Here is a 20,295-nt window from a genome sequence, read left to right on the forward strand (position 1 = left end):
CTTAGGTAGGTGGAGCCTGTCAAAGTAACATCCACATGGATGGAGGACCCAAGGTTTCCCAGCAGAATATTGCCCAAAGCATCACTCTGCCTCCACCGGCTTGCCTTCTTCCCATAGTGCCTCCTGGTGCCACATGTTCCCAGGTAAGCCACGCACACGGTCATCCATGTGATGCAAAAGAAAACGTGATTCATCAGACCAGACCACCTTCTTCCATTGCTCTGTGGTCCAGTTCTGATGCTCACGTGCCACTGTTGGTGCTTTCGGCTGGGTCAGGGGTCAGCATGGGCACCCTGACTGGTCAGCGGCTACGCCGCCCCATACGCAACAAACTGAGATGCTCTGTGTATTCTGACACCTTTTTATCAGAACCAGCATTAATTTCTGGAGCAATTTGAGCTCCAGTAGCTCGTCTGTTTGATCGGACCACACGGGCCAGCCTTCGCTCCCCACGTGCATCAATGAGCCATGACCCTGTGGCCGGTTCTCCACTGTTCCTTCCTTGGAGCACTTTTGATAGATACTGACCACTGCAGACCAGGAACAGCCCACAAGAGCTGCAGCCACTGTATATTACAGACATGGTACTCACTGAGAAGTGTTCATTTTTAGCAAAAACGAAGAAAAAAAAAAGTCATGGAAGAACATGGAATCTTGACGGTGCATTGGGAACAATAGGAGAAGGGGTAGAGGAATATCTGAAAGATACAAGGAAATAATACAAGATATCTTTTGTTAAATACTTTTATTATTATTATTACTATGTGAAGTAGTACCATCTTCCATGCTGCATACTCCTGTACAGTTGGTGGTGGTATGCACCTGATAAGTCATGGCTGCAACCCACCATAAAAGAAGAAAAAAGGCCAATCGAAAGTGTTGCCAGATTGGGCGGTTTTAATTTGGTTGAGCAGGTAAAATTGGCTTGTGCGGGTGGACAAAATTTGGGCTGGTTTGGTTTTCAAATATCTCAATTTTATAATCTAATAATTGGTTAATAAACAAAACTCAAGTGTGCATATAGTCATAAAATCAGTCATGATGAGTTTGCTAAACACAGGGGTCCACACAGAGTCAGCTGGCATTGGTGTTGACGTCACCGAAGAGAACACACTTTTATATGGAGGCACACATATGTGAAATATACTAAAAAGGAACATTAATATATAATTTTTTTACAGTCTATGATGATGACATTACTAAACAAAGGGGTCCACACAGAGTCAGGGTTTTGGCGAGTTTGGAATCAATCGACCCAATCTGGCAACACTGGGGCCAACCGCTGTAATCGCCATTTTCTCTTGTTGTGGATGATCTGAAGACTGGCGCTCTACACTTGAGGTAATGAAAACGTATAACACTAAAATGCAATAAGAATAGCCCATGGAAATGTGTACATTTTCAGTCAGGTAAAGTACATATACCATTTTAAAAGGAAAGTTAGCGCTGTTTACGTTAGCTAACGTTAACACTAGCTTTAGTCACGGTTGAATATTATAAATTATGTGAACGTGTGTATTTTTTTCCTGTGTGGGTCGACTATATTACCAAAACGCGTGGTATCAATGGCATCAACGATTTAACAAAGTAATGCGGGAGGGGCTCTATCGGAACGCGTTGTGTTGCCAACTAATGTTATATTTTCCCCCGGGATTGCAAATTTGAACAGGGGAGTGGGGTGGGGGGACTGTACTCTAGATTGAACAATTATATTTGAACAATATATAGGCTATATATATATTAGAGGTTGACATAGATTCATTTTTAAAATCTAGATTACTCTAGATTAAAATGGCTCATCTGAATTCTATAATATAAATTGTGTGTATGCATGTGTATATATTTGTAATAGTAATAACTTTTGATATGGTTGCTTGCTGTTTAGATATCTGGTGTTCCTCCTGTCAAGACATTCTTCTTATTTGAATGCTGTTTGGTAGTAGTGGTGAGTATTATTCAAGTCTTAACTTTTATTTTAAATTGTTGCATTCACATGTCTTTGACTGCTTTTGAATGATATACATCTTTATATCATTATACTCATTGGGGTAATTGTTTTCAAATGAATGCATAATTTTGCACTTATTTACATCAACTTATTAAAATGTTTAGTTGATCTGTTTAAATCACATTTTTGCCACTTTTAAAGTCCCTCTGTGTGATGTTGCAAATGCTAAAATGATTTTCTCTCTCTGTGCAGTAATATTGGAGCTACCCAACCATTATAAACAAAACGGTCAACACTTAAGAGATCCCTGCCATTACTGATGTACGTATTCATATATATTAAATCATTGTACAGACTGTTGTAGGAAGATTGTTGTTGGATACCTTGGCTCTAAAATATTAGGCCTACCATGAAAATCCTAGAGCTGAGGTTTAACAGTAATCCGTGTTCAGTCTTTGTTGACCATAACTGGTTAATTACATTCAATGTATCAAATTACATTTGATATTCCAAGAGTTGTACTGAATCTCATTTTGTAACTGCATTTTCCAGTCTGAAAATTAAGTGTTCATCCCAGGATCTGAAGAGACGTTCTCAAACACCAGGATGCCCATGACAGACCAGGGGACATCAGGATTGTCTTTGAAGGCCAGATAATCTAAAAGTTATTTGGATAACTTACTTTGAGGTTCATCTACCAACTATATTGCCAAAAGTACTGGGATACGCCTCCAAATCATTGATTTCAGGTGTTCAAATCATCACTTCCATGGCCACAGGTGAGCAAAATGAAGCTCCTATGGAGACTGCTTCCACAGACGCTTGTGAAAAAATGGATCCCTCTGAGGAGCTCAGTGATTTTAAACGTGGGACCGTAATAGGTTACCACCTGTGCAATAAGTCCGTTCGTGAAATTTCCTCAGGACTAAATATTCCACGCTCAACTGTTAGTGCTATTATAAAAGAGTGGAAGCAATCGGAAAAAACAGCAACTCAGCCACAAAGTGCTAAGCCCCGTAAAATCACATAGTGGGGTCAGCACATGCTCAGGCGCAGAAGTCGCCAACTTTCTGCAGAATCAATAGCTCCAGACCTCCAAAAGGCCATCTCGTCCAACATCAGTGCCTGACCTCACAAATGTGCTTCTAGAAGAATGGTCAAAAATTCCCACAAACACACTCCTGAACCTTGTGGAAAGCCTTCCCAGAAGAGTTAAAGCTGTTAGAGCTGCAAAGGGGGGACCGACTCCATATTAAACCCTTTTGATTAAGGATTGTGTCATCAAAGTCCTAAAACCTTTTGCCAATATAGTGTATATCGTTGAGGAATAAAATAGTCATGGACCTTAAAGCCAGAAAACTTTCAAAGAAAGTCTCTTGTGTAACATTGTATTATATTAAGAGGAAGAGATGAACTATTTTGGACATGAACCATTAAGCCAAATTATACTTTTTTTATTTATACGCTAGCATGTGTACAGCTGAACGTGTAGCCTTTCAAAGTATACTCCAGTTGATAGTGTTCAAACTGTCTTTATTGTGCTCCAATGAATAAACATCGCTTCCAGTTAGTTTCCTATGGTGTCATTCATGTAAATTCACTGTACAAATATCAAGTTCATACCTTGTAGAGCAGGGGTGTCCAAAGTCCGTCCTGGAGAGTCCACTGTCCTGCAGATTTTAGCTCCAACTTGCCTCAACATACCTGTCCGGAAGTATCTAGCATGCCCAATAAGACCTTGATTAGCTGGTACAGGTGTGTTTAATTGGGGTTGAAGCTAAACTTTGCAGGACAGTGGCCCTCCAGGAGCAGGATTGGACACCCCTGTTGTAGAGCCGTAATCCACCTGGCACGCTCCTCTGCAGTGCTTCCCCACAACCAACATGCACCTGTTGTCTCATTCTTCTGGTGCCTTTGATATACAATTCCAGAGCGCCACCCAATGGACAAATATATAAATTACACAAAAATGGCTTTTAAATTGTGATATATTTTTTAACATGTATTTCGGACAAATGAGCTGTGTGTGCAGCAAGCATCTCTATGTATATTCCACGTGATGTAAAAGAAAATGTGATTCATCAGACCAGGCCACCTTCTTCTATTGCTAATGCTTCCAGTTCTGTTGGTGCGTTCGGCATTGACTGGTCAGCCCCTATGCAGCCTCATAAGCAACAAACTGAGATGCTCTGTGTATTCTGACAGCTTTCTATCAGAATCAGCATTAACTTCTGGAACAATTTGAGCTCCAGTAGCTTGTCTGTTTGATGGGACCACACAGGCCAGCCTTCACTCCCCACGTGCATCAATGAGCCTTGGCCGCCCATGACCTTGTGGCCGGTTCTCCGCTGTTCCTTCCTTGGAGCACTTTTGATAGATACTGACCACTGCAGACCGGGAACAGCCCACAAGAGCTGCAGTTTTGGAGATGCTCTGACCCAGTCGTCTAGCCGTCACAATTTGGCCCTTGTCAAACTCGCTCAAATCCTTACGTTTGTCCATTTTTCCAGCTTCTTATACATCAACTTTGAGGACAAAATGTTAACTTGTTGCCTTATATATCCCACCCACTAACAGGTACTATGATAAAATACAGATAATCAGTTATTCGTTTTACCTGTCAGTAATGTTATGGCTAATCGGCGTGTATATAAAAAGTGGGAAATTGTATTTTATTTTATGTGAATGAATTTTATGATAATCGTATTCATTAATACGCCACTGCATATACTGGATAAAGCTTTTATTTAAAGCCAAAAAAGGCATGTTAAGTTAACTTGAGATCACCTGACGTAAAAGAAGCGTAAAAAGAACACAAAAATCATGTTCATTTGACGTGCATACATTAGACAACAAGAATGTAGATAAAAGATTGTTGAAATAAAATACTTTTTATTAAGTTTCCAGTACAGATGGATTTTAAGTAAAAAAAAAATAAAAAACTGGGATTCTTTCAAACTTTTCCAGAATGAAAGATATGTATTATGTTGCAATGTATACCCTTTATGCAGGAATTAATGCATGTTTTCAGAGGAAATAAAATCTTCCAGCCATCGATGTTTTTGAAATCAGGGATATTGATGTTTTTCTTTCAAAAGGCTATCATGAAAATGTTATTCATAAATTTTCACATAGGCTATTTGAATGTAAGTGTCCAATTATTTTTTGGGCCACTGTAAACTGCGTGCAGAACTGAGTTGTTATTCAACTCCAGTCCACTAGATGCTCAACACCTCGATTCACATCCTATGAACCACTTTCCCATCCTATGAAGAACATACAGGAACAGCGCTGGCAGCTTTTCATTCACAACATCAGCTCAAATCTCTCATCCATAAAGCATCATGGCATGCGATGATCACATACACTCGTGCGTAAAGCTTCTGCTGCTGTTGGTGGTGTTGTGCGCGGTACGCGCTTCTGCTGACAGGACCAAAACACTCGACTTCGACGTCAAACCTGGAGGAGTTGTCCACACTTTCTCTGCTAAACTTGTGAGTATGAAGCTCCTTAATACTGTAGTAACGTAATATGTATAAAACATGTGTTTTTTTATGGGTACAAATGTCAACGAAATAATGGTAGCGTTTTTTCCTGAATGATTTGCATAGACTGGATTTCGTGTTTACATAGTCGTTTTCCAGTTCTATTACTAAATAAATTACTAAATTTGAAAGTATATGACCTACCGTACTTGGTATGATAAAATACGTTCATAATAAAGTCTGACAGTAATGAATGGATGCTGTTTTTAAAAAACCGCGACGCGTTGAAAGGAAATCCACCCGTCATTTTCTCATTGGACTGTTGTGGAGACGCTGACGTTCAGCCCTAAGCCACTCAAAATTATGTTAAAGGAACAGTTTAGTAAGAAAATAAAATATTTCATTTACTCACCTTCATATCCCAAATCATTATCAGAAACCACAATATTTTGATGAATCTCCGAGATGAATACGTTCTTTCCCCGTAAAATTACATCGAGAGAAGAAAATGTGTAGAAATCTTCCATATCACCTGTGGGCTCTGTCCCAAACGAAGCCATTCCATAGCTTTATGAACAAGTGCTCTGTTGTAGCTCTTAAAGGGGTAGTTCACCCAAAAATTTAGTTTCTGACATGTGTTTTTAATTTATTTAAAAATTATTTACTCATTTATCCCCAAGTTATTTAATTTCTTTGTTCTTCTGAACACAAATTAAGATATTTTGAAGAATATGGGTAAACACTAGTTGTAGGGCACCATTCATTTGCATAGTGTAGAAGAAAGGGAAGGGGTATTATTGGTACACTAAATAAAGTTTAGAAACTAAATAACCACTGCCACTAAACTAAAAATAAGTACTTTTTAAAAACTTTTTTTTCCCTCCTTTTTTTACACAAAATTGTGACTTTATATCACACAATTGTGAGTTTATATCTCAGAATTGGGACTTTATATCACACAATTGTGAGTTTATATCTCAGAATTGGGACTTTATATCACACAATTGTAAGTTTATTTATAAGAATTGTGACTTTATATCACACAATTGTGAGTTTATATCTCAGAATTGGGACTTTATACCACACAATTGTAAGTTTATTTATAAGAATTGTGACTTTATATCACACAATTGTGAGTTTATATCCCAGAATTGGGACTTTATATCATGCAATTGTGAGTTTATATCTCAGAATTATGACTTTATATCATGCAATTGTGAGTTTATATCGCAGAATTATGACTTTATATCACGCAATTGTGAGTTTATATCTCAGAATTGGGACTTTATACCACACAATTGTAAGTTTATTTATAAGAATTGTGACTTTATACCACACAATTGTAAGTTTATATCCCAGAATTGGGACTTTATATCATGCAATTGTGAGTTTATATCTCAGAATTATGACTTTATATCACACAATTGTGAGTTTATATCCCAGAATTGGGACTTTATATCATGCAATTGTGAGTTTATATCTCAGAATTGTGACTTTATATCACACAATTGTGAGTTTATATCCCAGAATTGGGACTTTATATCATGCAATTGTGAGTTTATATCCCAGAATTGGGACTTTATATCATGCAATTGTGAGTTTATATCTCAGAATTATGACTTTATATCATGCAATTGTGAGTTTATATCCCAGAATTATGACTTTATATCACGCAATTGTGAGTTTATATCTCAGAATTAGATATAATTTTGAGATATAAACTCAACTAATGAGCGAAGGTTTGTGGTACCATCACAGAGAGGCATGAAATCCCTCTCTAGAACTTTTTCTTTCATTGTTCCTGGTTGGTGGAACGATCTTCCGTCCTCCATATACGCACAACAGAATCACTCACTTCATTCAAAAGACGGGTAAAAACTCATCTCTTCCATGAGCACTTAATCTTACATAAAAAAAAAAACTTTATATTTTTATGAGTTTATATCCCAGAATTGGGACTTTATATCACACAATTGTGAGTTTATATCGCAGAATTGTGAGTTTATATCACACAATTGTGAGTTTATATCCCAGAATTGGGACTTTATATCACACAATTGTGAGTTTATATCGCAGAATTATGACTTTATATCACGCAATTGTGAGTTTATATCACACAATTGTGAGTTTATATCGCAGAATTATGACTTTATATCACACAATTGTGAGTTTATATCCCAGAATTGGGACTTTATATCACACAATTGTGAGTTTATATCGCAGAATTATGACTTTATATCACACAATTGTGAGTTTATATCTCAGAATTGGGACTTTATATCACACAATTGTGAGTTTATATCGCAGAATTATGACTTTATATCACACAATTGTGAGTTTATATCCCAGAATTGGGACTTTATATCACACAATTGTGAGTTTATATCGCAGAATTATGACTTTATATCACGCAATTGTGAGTTTATATCACACAATTGTGAGTTTATATCGCAGAATTATGACTTTATATCACGCAATTGTGAGTTTATATCACACAATTGTGAGTTTATATCGCAGAATTATGACTTTATATCACGCAATTGTGAGTTTATATCACACAATTGTGAGTTTATATCTCAGAATTGTGACTTTATATCACACAATTGTGAGTTTATATCCCAGAATTGGGACTTTATATCACACAATTGTGAGTTTACATCTCAGAATTGTGACTTTATCATGCAATTGTGAGGAAAAGTCAGAAGTCTGAGATAAAAAGTTGAAATTACTCTTTTAATTTTTGTATTTAATGCCAGAAACGGGCCTCCATATATTGGTCTTTTTATTTAAAGAAACTGAATTATTAAAATGGAAAAAAAAAATAATATTGATAAAAGTTACATGTCTGTTGTAGTTATGAAGTAATCAATTTGAAAATCAATTTGTCCATTTCTAATTACTGCGGGGGACTTGCCACGACCCTGCTATGGAAGTCAGTGAGGCCCATTAACTGTTCACCAACTCTTTTTAAAACAGCCTCTTTTATGTTCAGCAGAAGAAAGAAATTCACACAGGTTTGGAACAACCTGAGGCACAACAATGACACAATTTTCATTTTTGGGTGAACTATCCCTTTAAATCAAATGTATTCAAACGCAAGTTGTGTCGGCTGGTACGTGTCAGTGGCTGTTTGATTTTATGTGTCTCGCACACAAATTTAAATCTGCAGGAATATTTTTACTGTAGAAATAATAACTGCAAGTCTTTTGACAGGAACGATGGTTACCATGGTTATTTTTGTAAGGGTCAGCATCTTTTCAATGCAGAGTCGTTCTCAAATGTTCAGTCTGGACAATTTGCATATTTCGTGGGTGGGTGGAAGCATGGCATTGTCAACATGTTTACAATGATCTATTTCTTTTCTTTTTTTAGAAGAAGTACAAATGCACCTTCACATATGCGTCCCAAGGAGGAACCAACGAGGTGAGACATAAATAAGCTTGTGTTAATAAATACAGATTATTATAAATACTTTGCTCTAACAAAGCATGTTAGTTGTTATTTCTTTGCACTTTGTACTATTTCCTAGGTACATTATTGATTGGGGTTTTTCAATGACAAATACTTTATTATTCATCATTTCTTCCAATCTCATGTTGCTGAGATGTCTTGTATTATAATCTTAATACAATATCAACTATTGTTGTGGGATCGAGACATTTATCACTCCGCCACTAACGACACAGGAAATTGCAGCAATTATGCGTAAAATGTCGTAAAAAGGTCTTGATTGCACAGAATTGCGGACCTAAATGTGAACCCTTTGTGCTTTTATTCCCTGTAGCAATGGCAAATGAGCGTTGGACTGAGTGACGACGAACAGATGTTTTCCTGTTCAGTGTGGAGGTAACTTTAAAAAAAGACACTTTTTCACAGCTCTACTCAATATTCAATACTAAAAATGTGTTTTTCTCAGAAGTACAAGCAAATCTTGTCGTGAAACTTGAGATGAAAGGGAACGATATTGATTTTTCTCTGTCATTCTCACGACAGGCCCCAAGGAAAGTCCTACTTGTTTTTTACCCAGTTCAAAGCCGAGATAAAAGGAGCAAAGATTGAGTACGCCACCGCATATGTAAGTATCGTATTAACTTCAGCTGTCCTTCACGGCCTGACTCCACCACAATGAGTGAAACGTTCAGCTATATGATTCAATATGAAGCAACGTGCTTTCAATGTGTTGGTGCATTTCATGGAGCAAGACTATACAAAAGAGACATTTTTATTGGCACCGGTTTTTGAAGAGCATGTTTAAAGTTTATTCTCCGTCGTGACATTGACATTTGCCTCGGATCAAACCTTAATTCAGATTCCTAACGCTCGTCGCTCTCAAATCAAAAGAAGTCAGCCCTTTTTGTGCAGGTGTTGCGTATCAAGACTTTGTGAAAAGATCTTCAGATTGCATTGAGAGTCTCAGTTGCGGGATGACAGTGACGTTCTGGTGGCCTTGTCCCCGGTGTAAATAGGAAAAGTTCAAAAGCCTGCGCTCCCATAGGCTCGTGTCTCTTTGTTTTTCTTTGAGAAGATGTCTTTGTTATGCAGCCCTCTCCTCTAGGCGTCTCTGTTAATGGCTTGCCACTCTTCCTCTCTTTCTCTTCTCAGTCCCAGACGGCCGTGGGTGGACAGAGGGATGTTGCTTTGAAGGAAGAAGAGTACATTGTGTCAGACTCTGCAGGTGAGTCTGCATATTACTACTTCCAGCAGGGTTCATACGGTTGGGGGAAAAAAATTGGAGATATTTGGTTTTCTAAAGCCCTATTCGGATGGGATTAGATTAACATGGGGACATGGGGGTAAAGTAATTTTACCTCAGGATGGCTGTGATATTAATGGCCAATTCGCACGGGATAAGACATCTCAGTAAAACTAGCAGAAGTGGGAGGAGTAACTCGCTTTACGCTCCACAGTAACCTCCGTGTCGTCGTGTGTATGACGTTGCTAATATCACGCGGGCAAACGCACAACATGAGCGCCAGTCTGACTTCTGTCTCATGTTTTATAAAACAGTTCGGTCCAGTCTAATGATTCTGATTGGATTGTGTTGGTTATAGACACTTTCCTAGAGCTAAAATAAGTGTTGGGCTTCTAATAAGTGCTTTTGATCTTCTTTTTGCTTTAAATTAAAATACAGGAGGTTTGCCACAGAGTTATCCCTCCACCTACAACGCAACCGAATGCTTCAAGCGCCTCCAAGCTCGCAAAACGCCTAGAAATCTAGACGCACCCTAGCGGCAGCAAATCTAATGGGCCCGCGAGTGTCGTCTAGCAACTCTCAATACCCTTCTGAGCTGTAAACGCCAAACTCTGGTCGGGCCAATCACATCGTGTATAGAGTTGGTGAGCTTAACATAATGATGGCCGAGTTGCGTTTGCGTGGTTCTAGTAAACAGAAACTGGCGAACGGCGGTCTTTCGAATCAGCTTTGACCGCGACTCTGGAAGACTCGGAGTTAAGCTTTTCTCTGAGAAAAGAACAAAGAACGGCACTGAAGTCATTCTTAAAAAGGGAAGATGTGTTCGGAGTTTAGCCGACCAGATACGGCGAATGTTTAATCTATCAACGAGCTCTGCTTCACCTTCGTTGCTCTGGTTGGTGTAGCGCTATCCTATCGCGTGCAGAGGGAGTTTGACAGACAACCGTTTATCCCGCCCCTCGGATTGAGCTGTCAATGGAGAGTTTCCAGACCAAACATCTTGATGTGGCTCTGGCTTGTCTGGCTAGCAAAACGCGCTTTTTAAAAAAAACTTTTAAACAGGAAATTATGAAATTGTACCGTACATTTTTACAGCGGGTCTATTAGAACGGGATTAGTATTACCCGAGGTCATTTTTCCGGACCTTTTTACAGAAGGTAAAAGTCTCTAATCTTAACTGATGATTACCGAGATGGCACATTTGGACGGGACTAAAATCACAGAGAACCTCTAGTAATAATGACTTTACCCCCACGTCCCCATGTCAAACTAATCCCGTCCGAATAGGGCTTAAGCATGTCAAAAAACATTTTTTTCCTAATGTTTCTAATCATTCACATCTGTCTTTCAGTGACCCACAGAGATGGAAAATTTCATTCTGAGCTTTCCAAGCTCACGGTCATTGGTCGGATACGCCACGATGAACTCTGATTGGCCAATCAGAAAGAGGATTGTCTTATTACGCAAGGATATTGGTTATTTGACAGCTATGGACATTCAACTTAACACTGTCACATATCAAGCAAAGGAACTTTCTGTGATAGAAAATACTACAGAGATATTTCCTATAGAGGCAGAATTACGCCAATTACCATGAACTGGACTGATCGTCTAATGAGGTAGATCTTATCGGATATAGAGGAAAAAACATACATGCACATTTATTCATATTTTTGAGGTGTTATGAAGGCTTCAAATTCAGAACAGTAGATTGATTTCTATTCATGGAAGCAATTATTGGTTTAGGGTTTCATACCTGCAAATCTGATTATCAAGAGCGCATTTCTGCTCGTACTGTACTTACTTTCTTAAGCTGGTGTAATGGCAGGCTTGTAGAGAATTTCCCGCAAAATCTTTGGGGCATTTCAGAATCCTTCGATTATTTCTGTGGTGGAGGAAAAGACAGAAAATCTGTTACAATTGTGCTTTATTCTGATGGCTGATGTACTGGAATTTTTTATTAAATGTGTGATCGGAACATTTTGCTTCTCGCTTCACAATTTGCTAATCAAATGATTTATTTGTGTTCATGTTTTTGCATAAAGTAAAGGTGCAGTGTCTGTTTTGAAGCACCATTAGCTCATAACAGTAACGGTTGCCATTTCCGCCATTTCTTTTAAGGGGATTTAAGGAACTAATTAAATAAGGTCAAGTGTATTTACAAAAAATAATTTCTATGTGTGCAGATTCTGGTCATACTGTGATTATTTGTCCACTCCGCTCTACACAAATGTACATGAGCGTCTGAAACGTCATAATCCTCATTGTCAACAACTTTGGAAATGAATGTGAAAGCATGACTTTTTCATACAGTAGGTTGTGTGCCTTTGCTTTATACGGCCCTACAGCTTTAAAAAGCTTGAAATGAGCTTGGCAGCACACATGAGGGAGACATAATGCTGTAAAAGTGTGTTTCTTTACAGTACCTGTTGAAAAGTGCTGGTGTTTGAATACTGAGCACTGCATTGCGATTGATAAAATCTCCTCAGGATGTGTATCTGAGAACCAGTGTTGGGTAAGTTACTCAAAGTAATGAATTACTAAGTACTAATTAGTGTATTTGGATTACTGTACAAATTACTCTCTCCAAAAAAGTATTTAATTACTAATTCGTTTCCAAAACCTATATCAAACTTGAGTTAAGCAATTCAAGGATAGACATGAAATGGCTCATAAATACTATTATGTAATACTAAATACTATTTACCAAACTATTACAAAAATGTGAGAAGCATACATAAAAACATGCTTTTTAAGGTTAGACTATTGTATTATATATAATTGTTCTACAGCACTGCAAAAAATACTCTTCTTATTTAGTATTTTTTTCTTGTTTCCAGTCCAAATATCTAAATATTCTTAAATCAAGATGCATTACTTAAATTACATAAGATATTCTCGCTTGTTTTCTGGGGGAAAAAATCCAAAATGAAGTGAGTTTTTGCTTAAAACAAAGCAAAATAATCTGCCAATGGGGTGAAAAAAATCATCTTATTTCTGTTTGGGACAGAAACAAAATTTCAATCAGAAATAAGATTATTTTCCTCACCCCATTGGCAGGTGATTTTTCTTGTTTATAGCAAAAACTCCCTTCATTTTGATTTGATTTTTAAGAAAACAGGGAAAATTTTGTAATTTTACTTATAGTAAATGCATCTTGATTGAAGAATTTAGATATTTAAACTAGAAACAAGACAAAATTAAGTTAGAAGAGCTTTTTTTGCAGTGTACACAGTATTTCGTGAAGTAACTGTAACTACACAATAAATAAAAATATTCCCTTATGTTTTCAAGGGAAAAGTAATTAAATTACAGTAACTAATTACTTAGTAACTAGTTACACCCAACTCTGCTGAGATTGAGAACAGTATTTTTAAGGCAAGACTTCAAGCGCTAGACCAGAGTTCGGAAAAGCAATAAAAAAATAATCCTTTAACAGATGGGGTTTGCTGGGAGATCAGAGGAATTGGAATTGTGATTGCGTCCCACTCCAGATGTCATCTAAGGCTAGAAATAATCTCCCGCTACCTTTGGCTTGCGTACAGTATTTATGAGAAGTGGTCCCATGTCACTCTCTAGATTTACTGGTACATGACGTTTCTGTTGTGTCCTCTTTATAAACCTCAAGCGAGAAAAGCATTACACGGTTCACCTGCAGTCTGAAAGACTTTCCAGACAATAAATCGCTGCCATACTCTGGGTTATCGGATCCAGTAAGGGATCAAACTAGGGCTGTGCAATATATCGAAATATCGCAAATGTGATGTAAAAATCCTGCAATATCTGAATGATTTTAATATAGGCTACTTCAACATTGTGAAAAGTGTACGTTTTAGGTTGATGCATAGGCTATAGCAGAGAATAGACTGGGCACACGACTGTTACTAATGTGACTTGCTTGACGTTAAAAAGAGTTATTAAACAATAATTTGCGAAAAACAATAACTTGCAGTCTTACACACACACACACGGCAACGATTTGTGACATAAAGGTTTGCTAAAACACTGCTGGTCACTTTTAAAAAGTTGTATCAGATCCTATTTTGAATATCGCATTATTTAAAAAGATATTGCATATCGCAATTTTCTTCAATATCGCACAGCCCTAGATCAAACTTACCAGAAAGGTGCCTGTAACCCGGCATACCACATTTAGTGAGTAATGCTTTGCTTTGTGTCCTGAAGCCATGGTCTGCTCAAACAATGGTGGAGAGCAGTCTCCGTTTAAAGGGGTAGGGTGGCGTCTTCTGCCCTTTCTCTTTAGGATTCTCTCTTCCTATTGTGCTGGCGTTAGGATAAGGAGGAGGCTTCTTGCTCCTGCGTCCTGAAGCGGTCCCTGATTTGAGTCTTTGAGAAGTGGCTGTCTGAGTTGATTCCAGTTTTTGGCTTTCCTCATGCAGCCCCTTATCTCTGATGGGATACGGTGGAGGGGACACAGATGGAGTTGCTTTTTTGAAGGATGGCACATCAGAGCGGACTCCTTGAGAGGACGCCACTTCGGTGTCCATCTTTCCTGAGTGGCGTCCTCTGAAAGTGTCCCCTGGTTCCTCTTTGCCCATATCAATATCAGCCGTCAGCAGGTCTATCTTCTGGACCACCTGAGCTCCAGGGGAAGACATGGCATAGATAAAGGGTTAGTTCACCCAGAAATGTATATTCTGCCATTAATTACGTTCCAAACCCATAAGACTTTTGTTAATCTTTGAAACACAAATACAGTTATTTTATCCCTCCATTGGCAGTCTACGCAACCAACACTCATAAATCAAACCCAATATGAATTGATCGGTTTAGTTCAAATTTTCTGAAGAGACTTGATCGCTTTATATGATGAACAGACTGAATTTAGGCTTTTATTCACGTATCACGTATTCATCAACTCGCCATCATGATAAACAGAAGCTCAAACGTTCAATTGACACATGCAAGAACCAATGAGGTTCATTCTCGTGTTACGCAGCACGTTTGAGCTTCACCAAGAACCAATGAGGTTCATTCTCGTGTTACGCAGCACGTTTGAGCTTCTCAAGAACCAATGAGGTTCATTCTCGTGTTACGCATCACATTTGAGCTTCTCAAGAACCAATGAGGTTCATTATCGTGTTACGCAGCACGTTTGAGCTTCACCAAGAACCAATGAGGTTCATTCTCGTGTTACGCAGCATGTTTGAGCTTCACCAAGAACCAATGAGGTTCATTCTCGTGTTATGCAGCACGTTTGAGCTTCAGCAACAACCAATGAGGATCATTCTCTTGTGTTACGCAGCACATTTGAGCTTCAACGAGAACCAATGAGGTTCATTCTCGTGTTATGCAGCACATTTGAGCTTCAGCAAGAACCAATGAGATTCGATCTCGTGTTACGCAGCACGTTTGAGCTTCAACAAGAACCAGTGAGGATCATTCTCGTGTTACGCAGCACGTTTGAGCTTCAGCAACAACCAATGAGGATCATTCTCTTGTGTTACGCAGCACATTTGAGCTTCAGCAAGAACCAATGAGGTTCATTCTCGTGTTACGCAGCACATTTGAGCTTCAGCAAGAACCAATGAGGTTCATTCTCGTGTTACGCAGCACGTTTGAGCTTCAGCGAGAACCAATGAGGTTCATTCTCGTGTTACGCAGCATGTTTGAGCTTCAGCGGGAACCAATGAGGTTCATTCTTGTGTTACGCAGCACGTTTGAGCTTCAGCAAGAACCAATGAGGTTCATTCTTGTGTTACGCAGCATGTTTGAGCTTCAGCAAGAACCAATGAGGTTCATTCTTGTGTTACGCAGCACATTTGAGCTTCAGCGAGAACCAATGAGGTTCATTCTCGTGTTATGCAGCACATTTGAGCTTCAGCGAGAACCAATGAGGTTCATTCTCGTGTTATGCAGCACGTTTGAGCTTCAGCGAGAACCAATGAGGTTCATTCTTGTGTTACGCAGCACGTTTGAGCTTCAGCAAGAACCAATGAGGTTCATTCTTGTGTTACGCAGCATGTTTGAGCTTCAGCAAGAACCAATGAGGTTCATTCTTGTGTTACGCAGCACATTTGAGCTTCAGCGAGAACCAATGAGGTTCATTCTCGTGTTATGCAGCACATTTGAGCTTCAGCGAGAACCAATGAGGTTCATTCTCGTGTTATGCAGCACGTTTGAATCATGTATAAATTTCGATCTGTTCATCATATAAAGCGATGAAGTCTCTTCTGAACGTTTGGACTAAGCCGCTCAATTCATATGGATTATTTTTATGATCTCTTTATGAACTTTTGAAGTGTCAGAGTGGTAGTTGCGTAGACTGTCAATGGAGGGACAGAAAGCTCTCAGATTTCATCAAGAAGCTTGAAAAAGAAAGAAGTCTTACGAGTTTGGAACGACATGAAGGTGAGTAATTAATGACAGAAATTTCATTTTGGGGTAAACTATCCCTTTAATGTAAATAGTTCCTAGAAACATAAAATACTACACACGTTTTTTATTCGGGCACATTTCACGCAAGAGTGCCAACAGGCTAGTTTACAAGATTATGAAACTGCGGTGGAAAGCTGAGAGCGGACAGCGGCCCTTTCTTCTAGCCTGTCTGAGGGGACTATAAACCACCGGCCAACGTTCCTCTCCGATACTGAATACATTTGCTAAATGGAGCGGATCAGACCATTCCTCTCTGCATTAAAGTTTCACTATTCCCTCACAGAAGTGAAATTGCCCAATGTCCAATAAATTCAAGGGTCTCTATAAACAGTATTTATTATTAATATGAAGATAAATATGAAAACATAAAATTGATGGTGCGTGTGTTATCTGAACTATGACTGTTAAGAGTATCAGGAAATTGATGGATAGCAAAGAGTCTGGGATTTAACCAAACAGAACAATTCAAACGCCGCCCGTTGTTAAACTCATTATGAGGAACATCTGCTAACATCCCCAAGTGATAAATAAACCTTTACCTCCTTCATTTCCAGATGTATCTCTTTCAGGCCATGTAAAACCTCCTCTAGATTCACAACAACTCTTTGGATCTGGTCCCGAATAGCTCTTTCCGACTGCTTGGAGCTGAAAGTCCCATGTGTTGGTTCACTGGAAACCTTTGCTTGACAGTACAGGGGGTTAGTATTGGGTTTGTTGACATCTTCGGTAGACAGCATAACTTCACGCACCAGACTAGGTCCGTTCGAGTCTTGCATTACATGTCCCAGGCTTCTAGTTAAAGCTCTCGGTCCGTTAGAAGTGCAAATTTCTGAATCCCTTTTAAAGGTCGTATTGTGTGCGCCACTTTCGTCCATCCAATTTGAAGCATGTTGCTCCGTGAGCAGGCCCCCTCGCACAGAGTCTGATTGTTGCTCCGCCACACAAACAGACTCTCCACAGTTTCCATGACCTCTGACCTGTGTTGGCGCGTCCAAAGCACACTTCCTCAAGAAGGGGTGTGGCTCATTCTGGTGCCGGTGGACCACAAGGCTGCATTCTCTCAAGCTATATTTCACAGAGACGCTGTTGTGTTGCCCCTTTCCTGGCGGCCGGTTCCACCGCACATTGGTATGACAAATTTGGCCTGTTACGTCTTGACCCCCCTTAACAGCTAGACATTGCTTGGGAGTGTATCCATTCAGGGGCGAATTCTGCTGCCCACAGGTGTTCGTTACATGGTCCCCATTCCCAAAATAGGCTAGGAGGTCAGCTTGAGGTCTTTGTAGTCCATTTTGTAGTTGGGTTGCATTGGGAATGCATTGCTCCCCGACCCCTTTTGTCTCAGAGAACATTCTTCGGCCTAAGAAGGGGACTCTCGAGAGGACGTGTCCCGTCTTTAAGTGTCCCGGCCTCGTCATTACCAGAAGATGTTTTTCTCATCCGCCCTGCCTTCAAACTTTCTCTTACATGTTTCTTCACTCTGACCCCTGCCTTCCCGTATCTTGCTTCCTCTCGCTGATGTGTTTTTTCTTCCTCTGGACCCTTGCCCTTTTTTCTCGCTCACCTCGCTTTTGCTCCTCGCTGGCGGCAGCTTTCGTTTTTCCACCCTCTCCCTAAAACTCCCTGCATTTCTGTTCCTCTGGCTGTTGCTCGCTTCCTGCCTTCGACTCCCTCCCCGTCCCTCTTTCTCGCTCTCTCGCACTGCACTGCCTCCCTTTCTGGTTGATTCTTCCTCCCACTCCCTCTCACAGCTTTTCCTCTCTCTCTCTCTGTCTCTCTCTCTACTTGCAGGATCTCATCGTACCTCAATCAGTAAAGGGGGACGTGGTGGGGGGGTTTAATCCAGTGCTGATGCTGTATCTCCATGTATGTTCCCAGGGATTGATCTGATTACTCCTGTTCTGCCTCAGTACGCTACAATTACATCCAGGGTTTTATAGCAGGATGCCAGAGGGACGCAGAAACCCCCTCTAGTGCTTTATGGGGCAGCACAGCCAGGGCTAGTCCCTAAAAAAACGCATGAGGATGCGACTTTTAAAATTAATAACCTGGCACACTGCAGCATGAAAATACTTATTCATGCCTTTGGTTTATTTCAGGCTTATCTGGTATGGAGGGGCTCCTAAAAAAAGAGCATATACTCAAGTTTTAATTACGCAGTTTTAGCAAACCATGATTTTGAACCAACAAAATGACATTGAATCCTGTTTGGAAAATGTGATTAACCTGAAAGTCACGCATGCTTTTAAGTATTTCTTTGTTGTGTGCTTACAGCTCCATGGTAGCATTTAAATTCGCAGTATGCAAGATTGAAAGGTCACAAATGCAAACCTTTGTTATTCCCCAGCCGGCTTTCAGTTTTTCACTTTCGGTTCTTTTCTCATTTCCACATAATCTGACCGATCATTTTGAGAAAGGTCAAGAATTTTACCCCTGACACAGTCTCTGATTCATATCAAAACAGCAAAAAACTAAAAACTTACACTGAGGCTGCAGACGCTTCACTTTATCCTAAGTGACTTACAGTCCTTTTAAAATACACATTTTGCCATTATTTTGCTTGATATTTAAACCTGTGGTATTGATATACTTTACAGTTTACACTGTAAACATTATTTTAAAGTAATATATCTCTAAATGAACAATGTTTTGGGTAACACTTTAGAATAATGGTCATTAGTTAACTACGTTAGTTAACTTGAACTAATAATGAACTGCACTTCATGTTCATTTCAACATTTACTAATGCATTATTCAAATCTTGTTAACATTACTTAAAGCTACAGTGTGTGATATTTTCCCCCATCTAGCGATGAAAAGGTATATGACCATCCAGTTTCTGTTCCTCTCAATTCTGATTTCGTTTTAACTCCTACGGTGGCCGATTTAGTCCAAGATTAACATGGCAATCCCCCTCTTCACATTCGACACGGTGCCATCGAGTGTTAAAACGCTTGAATTTAAAGGCGAAGCTTGAATTTACGGGTATGTCCCTCTTTGGCTAATGTACTTTCAAGATGGAGGGGCAAAATGGCGACCGGCATTCGAACATACTCGAATACTGTATGTATTTTCAATGGCATATTATAAACTTACGGGAATACTTTATTACTTGAAAGAAGTAAATATACATTAATGAGCACATATTTTTGAAAGAACTAAGTGTTTTTAGCTAAGAATAAACAAAAAAAGTTACACAGTGTAGCTTTAATGTACCGTGAACTAACACGAACAGCTGTATTTTTATTAAATAACGTTAACAAAGATGAACAAATACAGTAACACGTGCTGCTCATGGTTAGTTCATGTTAGTTAATACATTACCAAATGTTAACTAATGACCATTATTCTAAAATGTTTATTTTTGTCCTCTACAAATAGTGTCCTATGAGCTTCTTGTAAATAAATACAGCTATTTTTGAGTTTTATGAGTTTTTTTTTTTTAACTCAACTTTGTGCAATTTCCATCAAATAACGATGCTGAGAATTGTCTGTAATTACTTTGTTCATTCATTATACTGGGAATGGGAAGGTCAAGTCAGGGACGTTGCATTGTGGGATACAGTACTGCATTTTGAAACTAGTTTAGTGTTTGGTGAAAACAGGATTTGGAGATGCTAATGGTGACCTTTAAGAAGAATAAATTACAAATAAAAGCAATAGCAGCCAACAGAAAGATGACTCTGCAAAGTCACTGTTCAACACTGCTGATAAACTGCTTGAAAGCAGCCACAAAGATGTTATCGTCTATGTGGCTTCTGCAGACTAGC

The 20,295-nt window shown here is 39.1% G+C and overlaps 2 protein-coding genes across 3 annotated transcripts; one reads left to right on the forward strand and one right to left on the reverse strand.

Annotated features, from left to right (window-relative positions):
* Positions 1 to 5,170: 5,170 nt before the first annotated feature.
* On the forward strand, positions 5,171 to 12,438 carry mydgf (myeloid-derived growth factor). Its single transcript, XM_067415357.1, has 6 exons — positions 5,171 to 5,442; positions 8,806 to 8,856; positions 9,218 to 9,279; positions 9,427 to 9,508; positions 10,036 to 10,108; positions 11,478 to 12,438. Exons 1-6 carry the CDS (start codon positions 5,293 to 5,295, stop codon positions 11,555 to 11,557), a joined length of 498 nt encoding a protein of 165 aa, XP_067271458.1. The 5' UTR covers positions 5,171 to 5,292; the 3' UTR covers positions 11,558 to 12,438.
* LOC137039965 (uncharacterized) lies at positions 11,931 to 19,039 on the reverse strand. Of its 2 annotated transcripts, XR_010897790.1 has the most exons (3): positions 17,065 to 18,208; positions 14,247 to 14,729; positions 11,931 to 12,011 (listed from the first exon to the last, which is right to left on the reverse strand). XR_010897790.1 is itself a non-coding variant. In XM_067415336.1 (2 exons), the coding sequence occupies exons 1-2, from the start codon at positions 17,941 to 17,943 to the stop codon at positions 14,323 to 14,325; spliced, it is 1,281 nt and encodes a 426-aa protein (XP_067271437.1). In that variant the 5' UTR covers positions 17,944 to 19,039; the 3' UTR covers positions 14,247 to 14,322. The 2 variants fall into 2 exon arrangements, 1 of the variants encoding a protein (XP_067271437.1); XM_067415336.1 differs by lacking the exon at positions 11,931 to 12,011 and having other exon boundaries at positions 14,247 to 14,724; positions 17,065 to 19,039.
* Positions 19,040 to 20,295: the final 1,256 nt, after the last annotated feature.

This window comes from Pseudorasbora parva, chromosome 14 (genome assembly GCF_024679245.1).
Source record: "Pseudorasbora parva isolate DD20220531a chromosome 14, ASM2467924v1, whole genome shotgun sequence".
Taxonomy (NCBI): domain Eukaryota; kingdom Metazoa; phylum Chordata; class Actinopteri; order Cypriniformes; family Gobionidae; genus Pseudorasbora; species Pseudorasbora parva.

Bases quoted from the DNA above. Each gene is read 5' to 3' on its own strand.
- mydgf (XM_067415357.1), top strand. From the start codon at position 5,293: ATGGCATGCGATGATCACATACACTCGTGCGTAAAGCTTCTGCTGCTG. The intron at 8,857-9,217 runs GTGAGACATAAA...TATTCCCTGTAG, and splicing joins CCCAAGGAGGAACCAACGAG to CAATGGCAAATGAGCGTTGG. The intron at 9,280-9,426 runs GTAACTTTAAAA...TTCTCACGACAG, and splicing joins TTTTCCTGTTCAGTGTGGAG to GCCCCAAGGAAAGTCCTACT.
- LOC137039965 (XM_067415336.1), bottom strand. From the start codon at position 17,943: ATGACGAGGCCGGGACACTTAAAGACGGGACACGTCCTCTCGAGAGTC. The intron at 14,725-17,064 runs GTAAAGGTTTAT...CCTGGAGCTCAG, and splicing joins TACATCTGGAAATGAAGGAG to GTGGTCCAGAAGATAGACCT.